We start from the raw sequence: 19,594 nt of genomic DNA on the forward strand, positions 1-19,594 counted from the left end.
GGTCTGAATACCCAAGGCCATTGTAGCCTTACAATATTGGGTTGAGTTTATTAAAATACAAAAACTCCACCAGACTAAACAAAAGCTAGACTTAGATGGGCCTTCGTATCAATAGAATAAAAAATACTTAGATGGCCCTTTATCGTATTGTCTCATAATTTGATTTTCCTAACATCCTGGCACTTATACTGTTTTTTAGAACAAACAATAACCTTAAAACGCCTAAAAACAACCAGGCAGCCGGACCGACTTGTTATTGGACCACATTTTTTGGCCATGTAACACAAGCAACTTGATACCGCAAATTACATCATGAATCAGAATCCAAATATGCATATTATGTATTATAATTCATATTATCTACTTGTAGTTAATTTAATATATATTTATAAATAATGTGAAATTACATATAATGTTAACTGTAACATGTACACAATTTGTTAACGGAAGATATGTCAAATTTTAATTGTAAACACATTTTGAATAAGGTCCACACTGTGTATGGTGGACCATAGTCCACAATATAAGAATTGATACAAAGATGCAAGAGAGTTCTACAAATGGTAATATTCTTTTTAAGCACTTAATACATTACTTTTTTTTTTTTTTTTTTTTAAGTATTAGTGACTCTTTACAATATAAGTATATATTCATAGCTACTTTATCAACATATTAAAGAGTCAATACCGCCATCCCACTTGGACTCAAACCGATGACCTCTCATTTGGGAGAACGACTTCATGCCATTAGACTACAAGATCATTCACATACATTACTTCTTATGTTCTCTGTGCCATACAAGATATCATATGTCGGAGTACGCCCTTGATGAGATTATAGAACAACATAACTGACTCAATAATCTAATTAGTAAGGGCAACCACAATAATAGTTTTTGGGGTGATTTTTGAGGAGGCAATGCTTATGTGGAGGAGAGAGAGTAAGTTTGATTTTTTTCATGGTCAAATGGCGGTGCATACAAGAGATCTGTTCAATTTGGATATAATCCACATTGTCGCTTCCAAAGTTTGAACCTTGATCTCTTTTATCAAATATTATCTACTGAACCATTGTCCGTATCCGCATTGATTTGATGTATTGTGATCGATTAATTGTGTGTTACATTAGGAAATATTTTTAAAAGGGGAATTTAAATTTAAATTTAAATTTAAATTATCAATTAATCCGTCGACAAGCCACGTAGGCATACAGAGTCTATAAGGGGTTTTTGGGCCTTGGCATACTCATCTCCCATCTCCTCTCCAATATATACTTTCTGGTTTTAGCTTCCGTTCTTCGCACGCCCACGTTAAATATAACATCTACAAACGCTGCGCGGACCAAAACCTGAGCGAATTCCTCTCATCTTTCCCATTCCATAACACAATTCACGAACATCTATCACTCATAAACCCTAGCCTTTTCTTCCTTCACAAAAGCTTCGACGTGCTTTGATTCGATGTGTAGTATATGTGGTATTGTTTTGTTGAAATAATTATTATTTTGTCGAGAAGATAATTAGATTAGCATTGCCATGTCGAAGCTAACGGAGGCGAAGAAGATCACATGGAGTACGTGGGAAGAGCTGCTGTTGGCGTTTGCTGTGAAGCGGCACGGGCTCAAGGACTGGGACTCCGTGGCCATGGAGCTCCGGACCCGGACCTCCTTGCCCGACCTACTCACAGCTCAGGTTTGCAGAGAGAAATACGGCGACCTCCATCGCCGCTTCATGAACAGCGACGAATTGGCGGTAGATGTGGACGCCGGCGCCGGCGCCATCGATATTCCGTGGCTCGACAAGTTGAGGCAGCTCCGTGTTACGGAGCTCAAACAAGAGGTCCATCGCTACGATCTCTCGATCCAGTAAATCAATCGCCTCTATTTTTTGAATTTTTTAAATTTTATTTTTGCATTTTTGTTACGTGGAAATGATGCTCTTTCGTTATTTTCGAGTTTACGGTTTACGGATCTGATACAGATTTGATCTGTGTTTTGAAAAGGTCGCTGCAGCTGAAAGTGAAGCGGATGGAGGAGGAAAGGGACCACAGTTTAAGGGAGAGCCAAAACGACGCCGTGAAACCAGATCTGAAAGAGGATAGAAAGGAAAAGAGATCGGAAAACGATGAGAAAAACGGTGACGGAGAGACGCCGGAGAAGGCATCCGGAAAATCTGTTTCTGTTACCGAGTCCGACCGTGAGAACCGGTCCTTCAACGAGTCGAATTCGACGGAGAATAGGGGAACAGAAGAGAAGGCTGAACCGTTATCGATCGAAGGAGGAGAGACTAAACCGGATCCGCAAACGAAGCCGGTCCGGGAGGAGGACTCCTGCAACGATAGTTCCGATAGACGCGAGGAGTCGAACCGGAGTCAGGACAGGAAATCCGAAAACGAGTTGGCGGCAGAGACGCGCGACTCCGTAGGCGCGTCGAAGGAGAGCAGCGACGTACAAAGCACCGCGAGTTTGACTAAGAAGCGGCGGAAACGAGCGGACCTCAGCGGCGGAGATGGAGGAAATGTGGCGACCGCGGCGGCGGCGGCGGCATCTCCCGCCACAGCAACAAAACGGGAGAGCGCGGTGAAATCGGAGCCGTTTGTTGGGTTGTTAGATATTATCAGATCGCGTAAACATGCCTCAATGTTCGAACGCCGGCTCGATAGTCAGGTAATGATTCTATGCATCGCACTTCATAATTGGTATTTCGCAAGCAGTAAAAAGTAAACTCTACCCTTTTTGCCGAATTCCTATAATCGATTTTGACCGTTGGGGCCCCACCTAAAAGATCCACAAAAATGGTGTAATTTAACTAAAGTTAGAAACCTTGAACGGTTAGCTAAGGTAACAGTCGGAGGAATTTCACATATAAAGAAAAACCAAATAAGAAAAGAAATATGTATAAACATAACGTTAGTGCCTTTGATACGTCCTATAACGTCTAGGTGGCAATGTGGCATTGAAATGTCATGCACCTCTTTGTCCTTATCCACTGAATTTATATATACTTTTAAAAGGAAAGTGGTACTATTATAACTATAATGTAAATTTATAGAAAAATTATAATTTATGCCTCTATAATTTATCAATTGAGGGATTGGTGGGGAATATATGTATCATTTTAAAAATTGAGGGATTGGAGGGGCAATATATGTACCATTTTAAAAATTGAGGGATTGGAGGGGCAATATATGTACTATTTTAAAAATTGAGGGATAACATTTACATCATTAATAATTCAAAACTGACATTGATAATTGACATATTATAGAGGAGCATAAATTACAATTTTCTCTAAATTTAATATTTAATTATTTATGATATAAAATTATGACTAAATTTAAAATTGTATCAGGTATAGTTTAAAAAGTATATTTGATTATATCAAGTATTGGAAGTCTATCATAGTACACGACGTAACTTAAAAATAATTTTTAACTATATTTGTTACAAAATGACACAATTTTTATAAAAATTGATACAAATTAAAAGTGGTTTTTTAATTTAAAAAAAAAAATCTTTTGTATTTGAACTGAATATGTATGCTATGAAGTCATAGTTGTAGGAAAAAACAAAAAAGTCATAGTTGTAGTACAAGTAAAATTGTCATTTTGAAAAATTGGATTTCTATTTTTTCATGTAACTTAATTAATCTATTTAATTTTAGTATATTAAATATTTAAGATTAATATGATTGAATTTTTAAAATTTAAAAATGGTTTATGTTTAGTGGGAAGAAAATAATAGTCGGTTCATTTGCATGTGGGTCGTGCATGCGAACGTAGTGGGTCAAAGTAATGGGATAATTTACACCAACCATGGCCATCCTGCAGAAAACAGAGAGGTACAAGAGCATAATCCGGAGACACGTGGACTTTGGAACGGTTCAAGCCCGGATTGACGATGGATTCTATTCGGGTTGCCCCATGAGTTTCTACTTGGATCTCTTACTACTGTTCAACAATGCCATCGTCTTCTTCCCCAAGTCATCTCCGGAGTGGAGAGCAGCCCACCAACACCGCGACATTGTCACGAAAGAGCTAAGGAATTACAGATCCTCAACAGCAGCCGAACAGCCATCATCGGCGGCGAAGGTTGAGCCCGAACAACCTAAACTGGAAAGACCAGATTCTTTGCTTGTGAAACAAAAATCTACAGCCCCCATCGTTGTCTGTCGCAAGAGAAGCTCCTTTTCAGCCAAAGCTGCCGGTTCCGGTAACAAGCAAGAAAACGAGAAACCCCCACTCAACCCGAAGACGGCCGCTAACAAGTCTTCTCCGAGCACTCCGCCGGAAGATGATAGCTCAAAGAAGATGAAACCGAACGAGAAGCCCGTTACGGGTGTGAGGAGCATGAGAAGGACGACCAAAGGTCGCCCGGCCAATGCTTCACAGTCCACGAACGTGAAAAAATCCGGCGGGGCGCCGTCAAACAAGCCAGAATCTTCGAAAATGGAAGAAGAAACGAGTAGCATAGACAAGAAACGAGGCGCCGCTGACTTCTTGAAGAGGATAAAGAAGAATTCAGCGACGAAGGATACGTTAGTGGATAATAGTAGCAGTAGTAAAAGGGTGCAGCAAAAGAGAAAGCCGGGAACCGAGGAAAGGAGAGTGCCGCCGCCGGTGAAAGAGGCCAAGGTGGTGGAGAACAGTCCATCGAAGAGGAGCGTTGGGCGGCCGTCAAAGAGAAGTAGGGAGGCCGCGGCTACCCCGCCGGCGGAGAAGCGTGGAAAGGAAACTAATAGTAATTCGAAGGAAGGTTCTTCAAAACGACCACAGAAACGTTCTAGGAGGTAAACCAATCCAACATTATATAGCCTATTGCCGTACTCCATTACCGGTACAGTTAATTCAACTTTAAAGTTAGTTAAGTTTACATTCTAGAGTTAAAAAAGATTAGAGTATCGTCGTGTAACAACTAACTAATTTGGCTCAGAACCTTTCTCTTCTTTCTACACATTTTCACCTTTTCTGACACACAAAATGGCAAAATAGATACCTGCCAGCCGCCATAAATTATGTTTGTGCGCTACGTTGGAATCAAATATCCAAGCGACAAAGACTATAGCTGTCAGCAAAAAAAGAATACTTGACTACGAAACAATCACCTAACTACAACTCCCACATGTGCTTTAAAACTAAAAACATGAATCCCGCTTGTGTCGGCGAAGAAGTTGAAGATGGCACACAACCTACGTTCTTCCTGTCATCCTCAACTACAAACAGTTGTCATGATATACTGTTGTCAATATTCCTGCTCCATCTATTGCTCAAGAGCCTAACGGCCGCCTTCATCTGTTACATATTATGAAAATCAGATTCACGTCAACCTAACCCCGATGGGGAAAACCGATCCTCGTCCCAATCGCCCCGTTGATATGGAGAATTTTTTCGGGAAACAGGACAAGGATGAAGAGAGTTTTCCCGACCCCATCAGCCCCAAATATTTTTAATCATTAACGTTTTAGTGGAATTAGTGCCGAGAGTGCCTAAGTACTGTGTTAATCATTAGCATTTTTGTATTTTAATGAAATATAGTACAAAGAACATTAGCATTTGTGGTTGTGGCTTGTGCATATTGTGTCTACAAGAGCGGAAAAAAATCAGGTCGGGGACGGGAAATGGGGATTGATTTTGGGGACGAGGACAGGGACAACATTGCTATCCCTAGAATCCTAGATTCACCATGGATAAATATTTAAGCATCTCATGTGTCAATGTTGTTAGAGGTTTGAACATAATTATAGATGTTGGACGTTAATTGTACATTGAAGTACAAGTCTTTAGACCTAGAGCATATGGGAGGGGAGAGAAAAAGGGAAAAAGAAATAGTAAAACTGATCTTGAAAAAAAAATAAAAATAAAAATAATGTCAGTTGGGCGCCTTTGTGAAAGCCACGCGAGGCTGTCACAATGCTCCATTTCTTTGGTGGATCCCACTTCTTTGCCATTATCCCAACCCTTGCGGATGAAACCCCTTCCCTCTCTCTCCTACATAATCTCTCCTATTTGGCATTAGCTTTTCTGACATTATCCCTCAAATAACCTTTGATAATGTTGCTCTTAGCACAACTTTTATACTATACTCAGATCTAATACTTATTATCATGTTTGTTTGTTTACTTTTCATATCCTGGATTCAATTCCTTTATAAATCATACAAGGCATTACCCTCCCCCTTGACCACTAACCTTACCTTTGAACAAGAGAACCAAAAAAGAAAAAATAAAATAAAAAGGTCATTATCAATGCATTTTATGAAACTTTAATATATATACACATATAGTATGTATTCTTCATTTTTATTTTAATTAATTAAGTGTTTATTCATTTTGATTCCAATTCCTATTCTAATTTCTAATGTTTGAACCAAATGCCCCCAAAGTTAAATCCCATAATCCAAAAGCACATAAATATATGGGAGACAATTGATGAAAACTAAGATATATTGAGCAGTGTCTTACCGCTTTCATCATCAGAGATCATTTCAAGTGTTGCAATGGCATTCATTAATGATTGTTCATGTTCCTGCATCAGGAAAACGATAGGATCAATGTGAAATCAAGAAGAGACTGGTAACAACCCAAAATAAATAAATATATATATATATATATATTCAGGTGACTTCTAACCTTAATCACTTTCATTGCCTCACCAATCTCCACAGGATCAGGATGTGGAGCATTGAACACCCTCCTCTCCACCTAACCAGATTTACCAGTTGATCAAAACCCGAAAAAGGTGATTCAACTACAAAAAGTACTATTATATATATATATATATCATACTGTCATTGACTACCTCCTCGATTATGGTATCTGTATGGAGTAACCGAATATCAGCTGAGCCATTCTGTGATGGCTTCATATCCTTTCTGGACTGCATTTTAGTCAAACTCCTACCTCTCCCAGTGCGCGGAGAACTATCATGACCAGTGGCTCTATTGACCCAAAGGCCAGGTCCGTCAAGCCATTGTATATCCTCTGGGGGAATCTATCAAGGAAAATAAAATAGCTTCAATATATGAGGAATCGCTTAAAACAAACTATTACACTTGCGCAAAAGAGAATGGATTGATTCACTACTTTTATACACTAACAGTGCATTAAATAACTACTGCTGCTGATTGACTTTTTAAAACCAAAAACTGCAACAAAAGCAAAGGTGGACTGCTTCGCTTTTAAAGCAAACGGCCAGAGCGAAGTGCAGAGCCAAAAATCAAAATAGCTTTGTTGCTTAAAACTTTTGACAAGTATGAGCCAAACAAGTATATGGCTCACAATGAATATTGAAAAGCAGCCTACACAAATTGGCAAACAATAATGGCTTACCAGTAACACTTATTTTATTATATGCCCTTAGAAACTACAGTAATAATTGAAAGAGATTTGTCAAGAAGTACAAGCCAGAAATAACTTAGTTAAAGCACTATACTCCAGGTTTAAATACCTCAGAGAATTTGACCCATTCCATTGTAGCATCTGGAGTCCCCTTGTCATATACAAGACAATGTGTCCCCTGAAAATAGTACATTAAAATAATGTCACTGTTTAACTACATATGCTACTATCTTTTTTTTTTTTGGGTGATGAAGGAAAACCGCAACCACTACCCGGGTGCACTGGGTAAATCCGGCCTTGTGGTCCTAGCAGGCAAGGGACCATAAGGAGGTAAACAAACCTAGGTTGCCCATAGGTGACCAGCTCAAACCAAAAAGGCCAATAGGCCGCTCTTGTTGGAAGTCAAACTTGTAACCTTATGGTTACCAAGTCAACAACCTGACCAACTTGGTTGAGGTTGCCCCTTACATATGCTACTATCTTAGTATGACAGAGTGAGGCACACCTTTTCTGGATCATATTCAGTTATGACAGCCTCATAGAAGTTGTTATCATCAGGCCATCTAGTCCTTACTTTCTTCCCAACCAACGGGTCCAACGATGCACCTTCAACAGGTTCAGAAATCTGATTAACAAACTGACCTCTTCCAGAAGTTCTAGGAGGATATTGCATTTTTGATGCACCAGACATACTCTGGCAATGTGGGGAAAAATATATTATACATCAGGACTCAAGAAAGCACTAATACTAAAGAATAAACCTCATAAATTTGAAGGTTTATACTTTATAATGAAACTTACAGGCTTCTGCTTTTTTCCTTTAGGCCCCATGGTAGGCCCTTGATTTGCCATTGATGAAGACCGCTGGTTTGCTGCAGTAACTGGCTCTGGGTGAAAACTAGGCAATGGTCCAGCAAAGGAATGAGAAGGTAAAGCCGAGGCTATTTTATGTTTTCTCCGTGAAGCTGCAACAGTTGAACTAGGTACCAAATCATGAACAGTTTGGCGATTATTAAGTATGCCCGGTTGATGTCCAGTGGATTGTTTCCACTCCCTAACAAAATAAATTATACAAAAATTAACAGAAAGATGGCATGACCTCGAGATTAAGAAGGCAAGGGAAAGAATCACGAGTAAGGTGAAAAGTTTATGGCTAACCTTATTCTTCGTATATCATCATCAGAATCTACTCTACTAAGAAGTTCCCTGTGTTCTTCACTTGACAATCTCAACTCTTTTCTAAGTTCAGTTATCAAACTTTCCTTCTCCTGAAGAAAACATATCCGAGTCATCATTAAACTTGTTTCAACTTATAAAGAGACGATCCATATTGTCATAAGTCCAATAAAAAGGTACCCAAGTAATTGCATCAGCTTGAGCTTTAAAGGCTTTGAGCACTAAACTATATGCTTCTTTCTCGAGCTGGTGAATCTGAGCCTCCATATCAGTTTCTCCATACATCCTAGGATAAGGTACAGTACTCATGACAGCAGATCTTCCATTACCAGCAATGCGACCACCTCTAGCAATCCTATTTTGACATTGAGGAAGATCATCATCAGTTCCTGCAAAGAAGAGGCCCTTCATGTAGGATAATCTATCTAGTGTATGTATAGGAACATTATGGTTCACCTCATAAGTCATGACACTTCAGCTCAGTTACATTTCATTAGTATTAGTATAGCAAATTCCTAAATATTTTCAATTCTCAAGGCTTCAATGTGATTATTGAATTCATGTACGGATAAAATCATTCAAAGAAGTAAAATATATACAATGAAAATCACTACAAATACTTTTCAGCTAAGGCTGGATAATAGATAATACTCCCTGTATAAAATTACAAACAAAAAGGAATCAATCCTAGCTATTGCATTAACTACTGCTTAATTACACTGATCGAACAATTTTTTTTTCGTTCTGATTGGAGTTCCAAAACAATTAAACCAAATCTCAATCTTCACATCAAAATTCAAAGCTATTTTTAGTTAAGAATGCAGTTAACACTCACCACTGCTGTCGTACCGCTCGAATTCCATAGCCCGTTTGTAGGTGAACGCCGAGAAACCCTGGATAGCAGCACAGCGAAGTGCGAAGTGAAATCAAACGGAAGCTGAAATCGGCACTGCTCTGGAGGGATCAGGACGATAGGTTTGAAAGCGGGAATTAAGGAGGGCGAGGATGAGAGGTAGACGACGACGGGGAAGTATGAATTCGGCTAAGATGAGAGTTCAAAAGCAGTTTTCCTTTATCCATCTTTTTGGTGGGAATCGGAAGATCAGGAGTTTGAAACCTAGTCGTTTTAGGATTTGACACGAGAGATTTTCAGTAACTCAAAACTCCTCTTCCTTCTCACGTCTCTTGTAGGATACGTTGAATTGGAAAATAGTACCTTCTCGGGCAAATTATGCTCTGCATACGGATGCAAAAACGACGTCGTTTTAATAAAATGCGCGTCTTCCCTTAAAAAAAAAAAATCAGATTCAATTCCCAGCAACAACATATGAACTAAAATTCCATAATCGATGAACTATAATTTCATAATCGATGAACTATAATTTCATAATCTAATCTATGAACTAAAAATTTCAGAATGAATGAACTAAAATTTCATAATCTATAAACTAAAATTTCAGAATCGATGAACTACAATTCCATAATCGATGAACTATAATTCCATAATCAATGAACTATAATTTCATAACCTATGAACTAAAATTCCAGAATGAATGAACAATATAATGTTGTTGTTGGGAATCGAACCTGAATTTTTTTTAAAGGGGAGACGCGCGTTTTTTAATAAAACAACGTCGTTTTGGCATCCGTATGCACCATGCGTGGTGCATACGGATGCACAGCATAACTATTGACCTTTTCCCCTCAACTATAAGTAAAAATAGATAGTCAAAATCTTGTGGTCTAATGATACTCGGGTTGGACTTTCATACGAGAGATTGTGAGTTTGAGTCTCAATAAAATTATTATTAGTTCTTTATGCTTTAGTAACTTGAGAAAGTAGTTATGATTCAAAAAAAAAAAATCGTATCTACCTTAGCTCTTAAATTATTTTTAAAATACAATTTATCCTCTTTTTATATTAAGTTAAGTGGCAAATTATTATGTAGACCATCATTCACATAGTTATATATTGACTAAGAATACAAAATATATTTTTAATATATTAAAAGTACATTATTTTTGTACTGAATATACATTATTTAATAGTATATAAAATAATATACTTTCAATACTCAAATAATGTACTTTTAGTATATTAAAAATTACATTTTATTTAGAGTTCACACATCTATATATGAAAATTATTGTGTGGATCATGAATGCAATATACATTTTTAATATATTAAAAATACATTATTTGTGTATTGAATGTACATTGCTTAATAATATATAAAAAAATTAAATACTTTTAAATAATGTACTTTATGTATACAAATAATATACTCTTAGTATATTAAAAACATACTTTTTTTATTTACGATTCACATAAATGTGTGGATCATGGTGCATGGAATAATGATTGGCTGTATGGATCATGGTCCATGTAAAATTGTTTGAAGTTAAGCCAGCCCATAGTAAGTCCCACATAATAATGTTACAATTTATAGAATGGGCCGTATCTGTTACAATGTTTCACCAAAATTTACAGGTCCAATTAGTATTTACCTTTCAGTTTCACCCCAATATTTTCTTCTATTTCTGAATTCGTCCCGAATTCACGTGAAAAAATATATATATATATTTTTTAAAAGCACGTGAAAATATTTGTGTGCTCCTTAATTAACGTTAACAATTCTCCACATTTAACCATGAGCATAATTATGCGATGAATGAATTGAATGACCTCCGCAGTGAGAACCGCCAAAAAGCTCCATCGCATGCTCGCCTCTCGCCTCCTCGTGGGCACGATGCAGCGGAGATTTCGCTTTTTCGCTGCTCCTTTCTGCTCAAGAACTTCAATTTCATCTGTGTTGGTGGGATTCTTCAGATTCTTTACTCAACATCGTAGCCATGTCGAAAAGGTAACGTATATTGTTTTTCTTGCTCCGTCTTTTCCAATTGAATGTTGATTAGTCTTCTGAAATTTGATTATCCGGGGGAAAAATCTCGCCTTTTTTTTCATGTTATTGTAATGTCATGAAAATTTAAATTGGGTATTGGGTTTTGGTTTAATGGGCATATGAGAAATGGTGGGTGTCAAGGAAATGGCATTTTTGTAACTTTTGCAGAAGAAAATATTGGTTTTGGTTCAATGGTTTAGAAGCCTGAAATGAGCCGTATTTACTCTTTGATTGTACGAGGCTTTTCCTTAATTGTCTTTTCAGCAAACACCTTGAGGGCAGACTGGAAAGTGTAGTTTCTGGTTAGCCTCTGCCAATGGGGAGGAATTTGGAATGTTTATTTTGGTAGGGGTGGGAGAATCAATAGGTTTCTTTGACTTTGAAGGTTAAGCTGCTAATTTGATGGACTGTGACTCATTAAAAGGAAAGATTATATCACCTTAAAAAATGGTGGTTTGAAGAATTATTTCTGCTGAAGCATGTGGGATGATTTTGCTTCTAAGCTTCTGTGTCTAATTTCTTCAGGGTTCTTTGCAAGTTTTTTGCTCGTCGGACCTGTCTGAAAGGGGAACATTGCGAGTTTTCGCATGATTGGCATGACCCTCCAAATAATGTAAGATTTGAGTTACTTTGTTCTCAATTAAGCTATTAATTAATTTTTCGAGATGGTAATTTTTAGCAACTGGTTTCCTGTAGATATGCACCTTCTATCAGAAAGGAATTTGTGCATATGGGAGCAGGTGCAGATATGAACATGTTAGAATTTCTCAGTTGCAGTCTTCTGCACCATCTTCTTCGGTTCTTGCTCGCCAACATTTGCTCTCAAGCTCTGATCCTTTACCTGCAAATTATGAAACTGTAGTGAACGGTGTAGGTCATGGGACAGGGATAACCACAGAACATTTGAATTCTTGCAAACGTGATCACTATCCGAAAAAACCAGCATGGAATCAGAAGACAGGGCCTCGAGATTTACGGGATGATGAAAAGAATGTGAAGCTAAAGAGTCTAAACGCAGCCGATCAATCAATCTGCTCTTTTGCAGCTGCTGGTACTTGCCCAGAAGGGGAAAAGTGTCCTCACATTCACGGGGATTTATGCCCCTCTTGTGGGAAGCATTGCTTGCATCCTTTCAGGCCTCAGGAGAGAGAGGAGCATATAAAAAAATGCGAGAAATTGCAAAAGCACCTCGAAGCGTTAAAACATAGTCAAGAAATAGACTGCAGCGTTTGCCTTGAACGTGTTCTCTCGAAACCAACAGCAGCTGAACGCAAATTTGGAATATTGTCGGAGTGTGATCATCCGTTTTGCATTTCCTGCATCAGGAATTGGCGTAGCAGTTCTCCATCGTCAGGATTTGATGTAAATTCTGCATTGAGAGCCTGCCCCATTTGCCGAAAGCTTTCATATTTCGTCATTCCTAGTGTGATTTGGTACTCCACAAAAGAAGAAAAACAAGAAATTCTTACCAGCTATAAAACAAAACTCAGGTATTTTGCCTTTGGGTGTGTGAGTGTGTTTGGGTGGGGTGGGGTGGGGTGTTGAGCATATAACCATTAATGTGCAATCCAACTATCAGCTTAAGCTTTTAGTTGAGATGGAGCACATGCTTCAATTTGGTACCAGAGCCAGAATCGCTGCCTGACTCGGTGGTGGTGGCGGTGGCAGCCACCACGAAAGTCAGGAAGAAGATGGAAGCGATTCCAAGAAGACCCAACTTTTTATTCTTTTGTATAGACCCCATTTTTACTTGTTTTTGTCTCTTGAATAGGAACTCGTATTCAAGGGGTGCCTTTGAGGCTTTGATACTCGTTGCTAAATCCTTTTTTTTTTTTCCTAGATCTATCGATTGCAAGCACTTCGACTTTGGGAGCGGGACTTGCCCATTTGGGAGTAGTTGTTTCTATAAGGTGACTTTTTACATTTTCATTATTGTGCTTAAAAAGGCTCTCATATTTTAATTTATTAGCTATAACCCCGATTAATATGATGGCATGGGTGCTATTATTCTACAGCACGCATACCGTGATGGTCGTTTGGAGGAAGTGGTTCTACGCCAACTTGGTTTTGATGATGGAACTACAATCATTGTAAAAAATATTAGGTTTCTTCAGTTTCCTTCTATCTCTTTTTCTAAATCTTGTCTGGTTCGCCTCTGATTTCTCTTCATTTTTACACCGTTTCAGGCTCTCAGACTTCCTTAGCAATTTGCAAAGAAGGTGAAGAAACACAGTCAACGCTCTTGTGGTTTCAGGTATATTTCTTGCTCGACTACAATTCGTAAATTTTAACCGAATGTACCGTTGAGGCATTGACATGATTTCAGCACCATAACTGTTGGATTTGGTAACAGATACATGTCTCAAACGGCTAAATTGTACCATATAGGAATTAGATGTTACTGGGATTTGTAAGGTGAGAGATTCTCGATTTCTCATCCCCTTTTCTTATGAAAACACAAACATATAACTAAGATTGGGGTCACTCAACTGTGCTATAATGCACATGGGTCAGGCCAAACCACACTAAAAGATTGAATTCAACCAATTAGCTAGTCTAACTCATGGACTTATAAACCCATATGCTCTCACTTATTTTATGAATGTGGGACACTCTTAACATGTTCAAAGCCTGTTCTTGAAACCGGTTTTCTTTGTGTTTTCTTGTCGACAGAGTAAAATGCTGTGTGCAGAATGGGCTTCGGTTATCTGGATTCAAGGTGCAGACACTGTGCAAAACATGTGGTAATCTCTTCAAGAATCCTAAACAAACTGTGTGAGTGTGGCCATACAGAGAATGTTGTACTTGTACTATTTGCTTGTAATATTGCCCTTCCTGTGTTTCCACCACTTGAAGCCCATTATATCTTCTTCTTTTTTATTTTTATCTTTATTTTTCATGTAAAATTTGGCAAATCATTCAATCTTCATATTATAAGATGAAGATTTAATAATAGAAATTTTCTTGATCTGTCTCTCAGGTTTCATTTTCATTTTCTCGAGAGTTTCTTATTTTTCTTTGTGTGTGTGAGGGAGATGAATACAATGATATTGGAGTTAGTGTCGATGAAAATCATATAAGATTTACCAAAAAGTTTATTGCAACGGTCAAATGTAGCAAGAATTTGTAATCATGCACCAAATATGAAAAAACTAATAGTTGGGATCAAAATTGAAAGAGGTATAATAGTCGGGACCAAACGTTTTTGTTTTTTTTTGTTTTTTTTTTTTAAAAAAACTATCTTTTTGGGATGACGAGAAACTACATTCACTACTCTACGGTGTACACTAGGTAACCCCTCCTATTGTATAATAGGTCACAAACTATACAAAAGAGATAACTTGTACAAAGAAGATCATGTGCAACAAATTTAATTGAGAGATTGTTGGTAATAATTAAACTTGTAAATTTTAAATACAAAAGTCATGCTTCGCCACCCCAATCTCAAGGGCCACAGGTCTCGGCTCAACAAAGCAACTAGGAGGATGTAAATCATGGTAACTCAGCTAGACACAAAGGTTATAGCTTTGTTTACTGGGCACAAGGAGCCCCTCACTTGAAAATTTGCTCCCACATCACCGTTGGTGAGACTCGATCCTGAATTATTATTTTCAAATTTCATCCATATGACCAATTGAGCTGCACATGCGGGCTCAGCTGTTTTCTTTTACCTACCAAATGCGATCAGCAAAAATATTGGAAATTTCTTTTCTGCTTCTGGAGGGGCATACAAGTTGTTACGAGGTCAATGGAGAGCATTGATGCTATTGGACGCTATTGCTGGGCATTTTTTAATGACGCACATGATGGTCCGCCGGTTTAGAAAGACTATTTCAAACACAAGAAAAACTCATGATTCCTATGTTGTTTGGATTAATACTAGGTCTAATTATTGACAATTTGATTAATTATCTCCTTCTCAAGAGATACGAGATCCTATGCTATACAATATGAATAATGTTATTCTTTTTCTATTTAATTTCATGTTTAGTATTTTTCTTACACCGTAAATTAATTGACCCATCCAACATTAAAAGAAAATAAAAATGAATACTTATATAATCGTGCTGATGCATGTTGAAATCAAGATAAGAATGTAGTAATTGAATAAGAATATAACAAGCGTAAAAGATAGTTACTTCGAACATTGAAAATAACTACTCTCTATAATTGTATCATTTAGAGGCTAATAACTCCTCCAGAAGCATCAATGATCTTTATATTTCTCACCCAAGAAAAAAAGAGATCTAATCAAATAATCGAATATTATGGCATACCCATTGTACTCTCCATTAACCTACAATTTTCAATCTTGATTTGTCTTTTAGATCACTCATATATTGATTTATTATGCTATAAACCAAAAAACTATTTTGTAAGTTCAAATCTACTAGAATTACCTAGATACCAAGAGTCATGAATCATAATACGAATAAATAAATACTCCGTAAATAAACACATGATTCTTGCCAAAATTAACAATTATTAAACAAATAGTGGGAGCCAATTACAATTATTTAAAAATATAGCCCACAAATAAATACAATTATTTTTCATTCACTCGATCATTTTTTAAAGCTTATTTACACTTTAGCCCTTGAGAAAATTAACAAAATTAACAAAAACGTGTTAAGGAAATGTCACGGAAACCTAGCCTCAACGCCAAGTTGCCAACCACTACAGCGTTATAACTATAAATTACTCCGTCGCCTCTTTACGCAGTCATTCATTCTTTCTTTCTCTCTCTCTATCTCTCCTGTTTTATGGGCTCCGACGTCCGGGAAGTTTTCCTCTAACATCGGCTTTTTTTTTTTTTCTTTATTTTGTTCGAGAAAATATTCCCGGAGCTCCGGCGACCATGGGGATACTGGATACCGGCGTTAGAATCGCGGCGAGGTTCAACTCCCATTGCCCGCAGACGTCGAGGATGTACTACCACCCTCCTCCGCCTAAGCACGAGGAGGAGCGCCTCCACGACGACCACCACCACCACTACAACATGTTTGGCCTCAACCACCACCACCACCGCTTCGAGGGAGTTGCGTGCAACAGCCACGCCGCCGGGGATGCGTCCGCAGCTCCGGTGGCGGCGTTCCCCAAGAGTGGCGCCGCCGGGATTGACTCTGCTGATTTCATTCTTTATACCGTTGTTTAATGACATTTCGTTCTCCCGGAGTCCCGGCCGGAGACATTTAAACTGCTGACAATATTGTCTTTTTTTTTATCCTTAATTTTGCGTCGTCCGATCATTCAAAAATTTTATCAATATATTCTTCTTTTGAGTCAATATTTATTTTCATTCTTTTATTTTTGTAACGAGTAAAATTGGTGGCAATTCTTTTGTTTTGTAACGAGATAAATTTGTAATCACTACTTAATTTTATATGAAAAATGATACAGAACTAACTAATTGAAAAAGTGTTTGGCAAATATCGAATTATTCATTTGTTCAAGTCACCATTTTTGAGACTTCATTCTTTATTTTGATCTAATGACATAAATGATATTTTTGATATATATTTACTATCAAATTTATTAATTAAAAAAAACTGAATATATCAATATTATTATTCAATTTTAATATCAAATTTCAAAAATATTCTCTAAATTTTGGATATTTTTATTTTTATGTAATATGGATCCATATTCAATGCATTATAAAGTTTACCAGTTCATAAGTAGGTGTACTTAAGGCAATAAAGGGTCCACGCGGCGCGCCTTGCACCGACAGCTTCACCTATGCCAGTCTGGCAAATGTTAATTGGCAGGATTTGCAGGAATTCGGGAACCTATTGGTCTTCAATCTCAGCCTTCCATTCATTCACATGAGAATTTATCTTATTTTAGGTAACCCTAATGACTTGGTGGCACCAATACATTTTACTATGTGAACTTTCAAAAGTTTAAGTGATGGAGTAAAAATAGGTAGTCGAAGTAACATTTCCGAGCATCAATATAATAACTTTTGAGGTTTCAAATCTTCTTTCCGTTTGAAATTACTTATTTGTCTTCTCAATTTGATTTGGTAATTATAAATAGTTTAGATTTGATTTATTTTATTGTAATCATTCGCTTAGAATGAAATGCATCTTTAGATACTGATTACATACTTCTACACAATAAAACACATTTTTTTAAATATTTTTTTTGTGTTGATCAATATACGTATTTTTTGTACTAATATAATCAATATTAAGAACCCAATACAAATCACAAAGTGACCTAATACAAATTACCACAAGTGACAATCAACTCCTTAAAAAAGAATATTGTGCACAATATTCTTAGCATTGTTGAAGAGACCACTTCCTAACTTTAAAAACATTCAACCACACGCCAACAAACTAACAACAATCACTAAAAATCTAAAATATCTTAACAAACTTATTTCCTAACTTTAAAAAATTGAACCACAAACAAACAATCACTAGAATATCTTAACAAAGTTAATAATTTAAGAATGATGCTACATTTTTCTTATTTGATTTACAGGGGTTGAATTTGAAATATTGTCATATATTTCTTCTTTTATTTCACCTTCTTATTTGACTATATATAATTTTTTAGTATACTGAATCCGTTACAATGTAGTATCTGTTCATAGCTATTTTCTCAACTTACTGAAGCACAAAGAGTGTTGTTTCCACTAAGGCTCAAACTCATGACTTCTCATTTGACAGAGCTACTAGACCATAATGTCATTGACATTTGACCATATACAATTAGTTCTTTTTTTATTTGATAATTTTAAAAAAAAAATTGATGAATATATTTAGTCTTCTTTAATTCTGGGATGATAAATAAGTTATTACTAAGTATATTCGAATATCGCATATTTATTCCACCCAAAGTTGTTGACTTTAGCACTTATTAAAGGTTTTGTTGACTATGATAAAGTTATACTAAATTGTTCTTAATTTTTTGTGGAAATGGTTGCATGATGTCTTTTCGTAATTAGACTTTTTTCAAAGTGGCCCATGTAATTTATTTTGTTTCCTACTTTTTGAATAGACGGAACTAGGAAAATTAAAAAATAAATAAAATTAAGTTACAAATAATTCAGACCTAATGAAACATGACCGACCTACTCTCGAGGCCATTTGCTCCACACTAGGGTGTGCACAATTGCACAAATGGAAGAAGATTAAGTCAATCTATCAATAAATTTTAAATAATCATTTTAATCAAAATATTTCAACTTGATTAACGGTTAATGATTTTTAAAAATTTTGATTAATAGTTAATTCGGTTTAAAATTTTCACCATACACTTCAAATTTTTCTGAATCAATTATCTAGTTGCTCCTCTTCACCCAAAAGGGTTGAATCCTCATCCCCAATCTAAGGGCATTTAGGATAATGTAAATCACAGTGAGTCAATGACTCAACAGATAAGGTCAAATGTCGATGCCCATAAGAGATCTATCTACTTTAAACATAATAGCTACACTGCTGTTGATATTTGAAATTGGTCTCTTCTTCCAAATAATATCTACTGAACTAGTGAGCTAAGCTCGTGCGGGTATCTAATTGCTCCAATATTAACGAAACGGCGTCCCTGGAACTTGTCCCCTACATGATCTTTGTAATCGTAACTAGTTAGTGACTTTTTAGCTCCAACATTAAAAAATAAAAAAAAAGAAAGGAATCATTTTAAAAGGCACAATATAAAGAATAATAAAGATTGTAATTGAGAGGACGCCGACCAGTATTGGTTTGCGATAACGTAAGATTCATGGCAGAAATATAATAATGTCACGGGAAGCCGGAATAATGCTTAGAGGACAGCCCTTATTATTATTATCTTTAATATCTTTTCGATGACGAAAAAACTCATAATCTTAATTTGCAAATTATATTATAAAGATTATATATAACAAATTTGATTAAGAGAGTGTTGATAATACTTTATGCAACGAACTTGACTAAGATATTGACAAAACTCTGTACAACAAACTCAATTGAATGAGTATTGACAATAATTAAATTTTGTGACATTTATATACGAGATTTATACTTGACCATATAGATGTTGTCTTTAATATTTTAATCTGACAAGAAAATAGATCCCAAGATCTTGAATTTGAATAGCCAACTTCTCACCGCATCAATATAGGTGACCCATCAAGCGAAGGAATTTTTTTTTTCATTTTTTTTTTTTTTGAAAGAGAAGGAAGGTTCTT

The 19,594-nt window shown here is 36.5% G+C and overlaps 3 protein-coding genes across 9 annotated transcripts; 2 read left to right on the forward strand and 1 right to left on the reverse strand.

Moving 5' to 3' along the window:
- The first annotated feature begins 1,252 nt into the window (after positions 1–1,252).
- Positions 1,253–4,950, forward strand: LOC109156022 (serine/threonine-protein kinase PRP4 homolog). Its single transcript, XM_019303795.1, has 3 exons — positions 1,253–1,863; positions 2,001–2,664; positions 3,828–4,950. The coding sequence occupies exons 1-3, from the start codon at positions 1,535–1,537 to the stop codon at positions 4,788–4,790; spliced, it is 1,956 nt and encodes a 651-aa protein (XP_019159340.1). The 5' UTR covers positions 1,253–1,534; the 3' UTR covers positions 4,791–4,950.
- Positions 4,951–4,979: 29 nt separating this feature from the next.
- On the reverse strand, positions 4,980–9,692 carry LOC109156023 (protein EMSY-LIKE 4-like). Of its 2 annotated transcripts, XM_019303797.1 has the most exons (10): positions 9,345–9,692; positions 8,690–8,898; positions 8,492–8,601; positions 8,135–8,387; positions 7,839–8,027; positions 7,443–7,511; positions 6,795–6,986; positions 6,626–6,697; positions 6,458–6,521; positions 4,980–5,288 (listed from the first exon to the last, which is right to left on the reverse strand). In XM_019303797.1, exons 1-10 carry the CDS (start codon positions 9,370–9,372, stop codon positions 5,272–5,274), a joined length of 1,203 nt encoding a protein of 400 aa, XP_019159342.1. In that variant the 5' UTR covers positions 9,373–9,692; the 3' UTR covers positions 4,980–5,271. The 2 variants fall into 2 exon arrangements, with proteins under 2 accessions (XP_019159342.1, XP_019159341.1); XM_019303796.1 differs by lacking the exon at positions 4,980–5,288 and having other exon boundaries at positions 6,332–6,521.
- Positions 9,693–11,194: 1,502 nt separating this feature from the next.
- On the forward strand, positions 11,195–14,386 carry LOC109156024 (E3 ubiquitin-protein ligase makorin-like). 6 transcript variants are annotated; one of them, XR_002049955.1, is made up of 8 exons: positions 11,195–11,373; positions 11,938–12,025; positions 12,109–12,902; positions 13,253–13,322; positions 13,428–13,516; positions 13,599–13,666; positions 13,766–13,827; positions 14,088–14,386. XR_002049955.1 is itself a non-coding variant. In XM_019303799.1 (7 exons), exons 1-6 carry the CDS (start codon positions 11,363–11,365, stop codon positions 13,633–13,635), a joined length of 1,089 nt encoding a protein of 362 aa, XP_019159344.1. In that variant the 5' UTR covers positions 11,195–11,362; the 3' UTR covers positions 13,636–13,666; positions 14,088–14,386. The 6 variants fall into 6 exon arrangements, 3 of the variants coding, with proteins under 3 accessions (XP_019159344.1, XP_019159343.1, XP_019159345.1); XR_002049956.1 differs by having other exon boundaries at positions 13,428–13,502; XR_002049957.1 differs by lacking the exon at positions 13,766–13,827 and having other exon boundaries at positions 13,428–13,502.
- Positions 14,387–19,594: the final 5,208 nt, after the last annotated feature.

Source organism: Ipomoea nil, unplaced genomic scaffold (genome assembly GCF_001879475.1).
Source record: "Ipomoea nil cultivar Tokyo-kokei standard unplaced genomic scaffold, Asagao_1.1 scaffold2704, whole genome shotgun sequence".
In the NCBI taxonomy this organism is placed as follows: Eukaryota; Viridiplantae; Streptophyta; class Magnoliopsida; order Solanales; family Convolvulaceae; genus Ipomoea; species Ipomoea nil.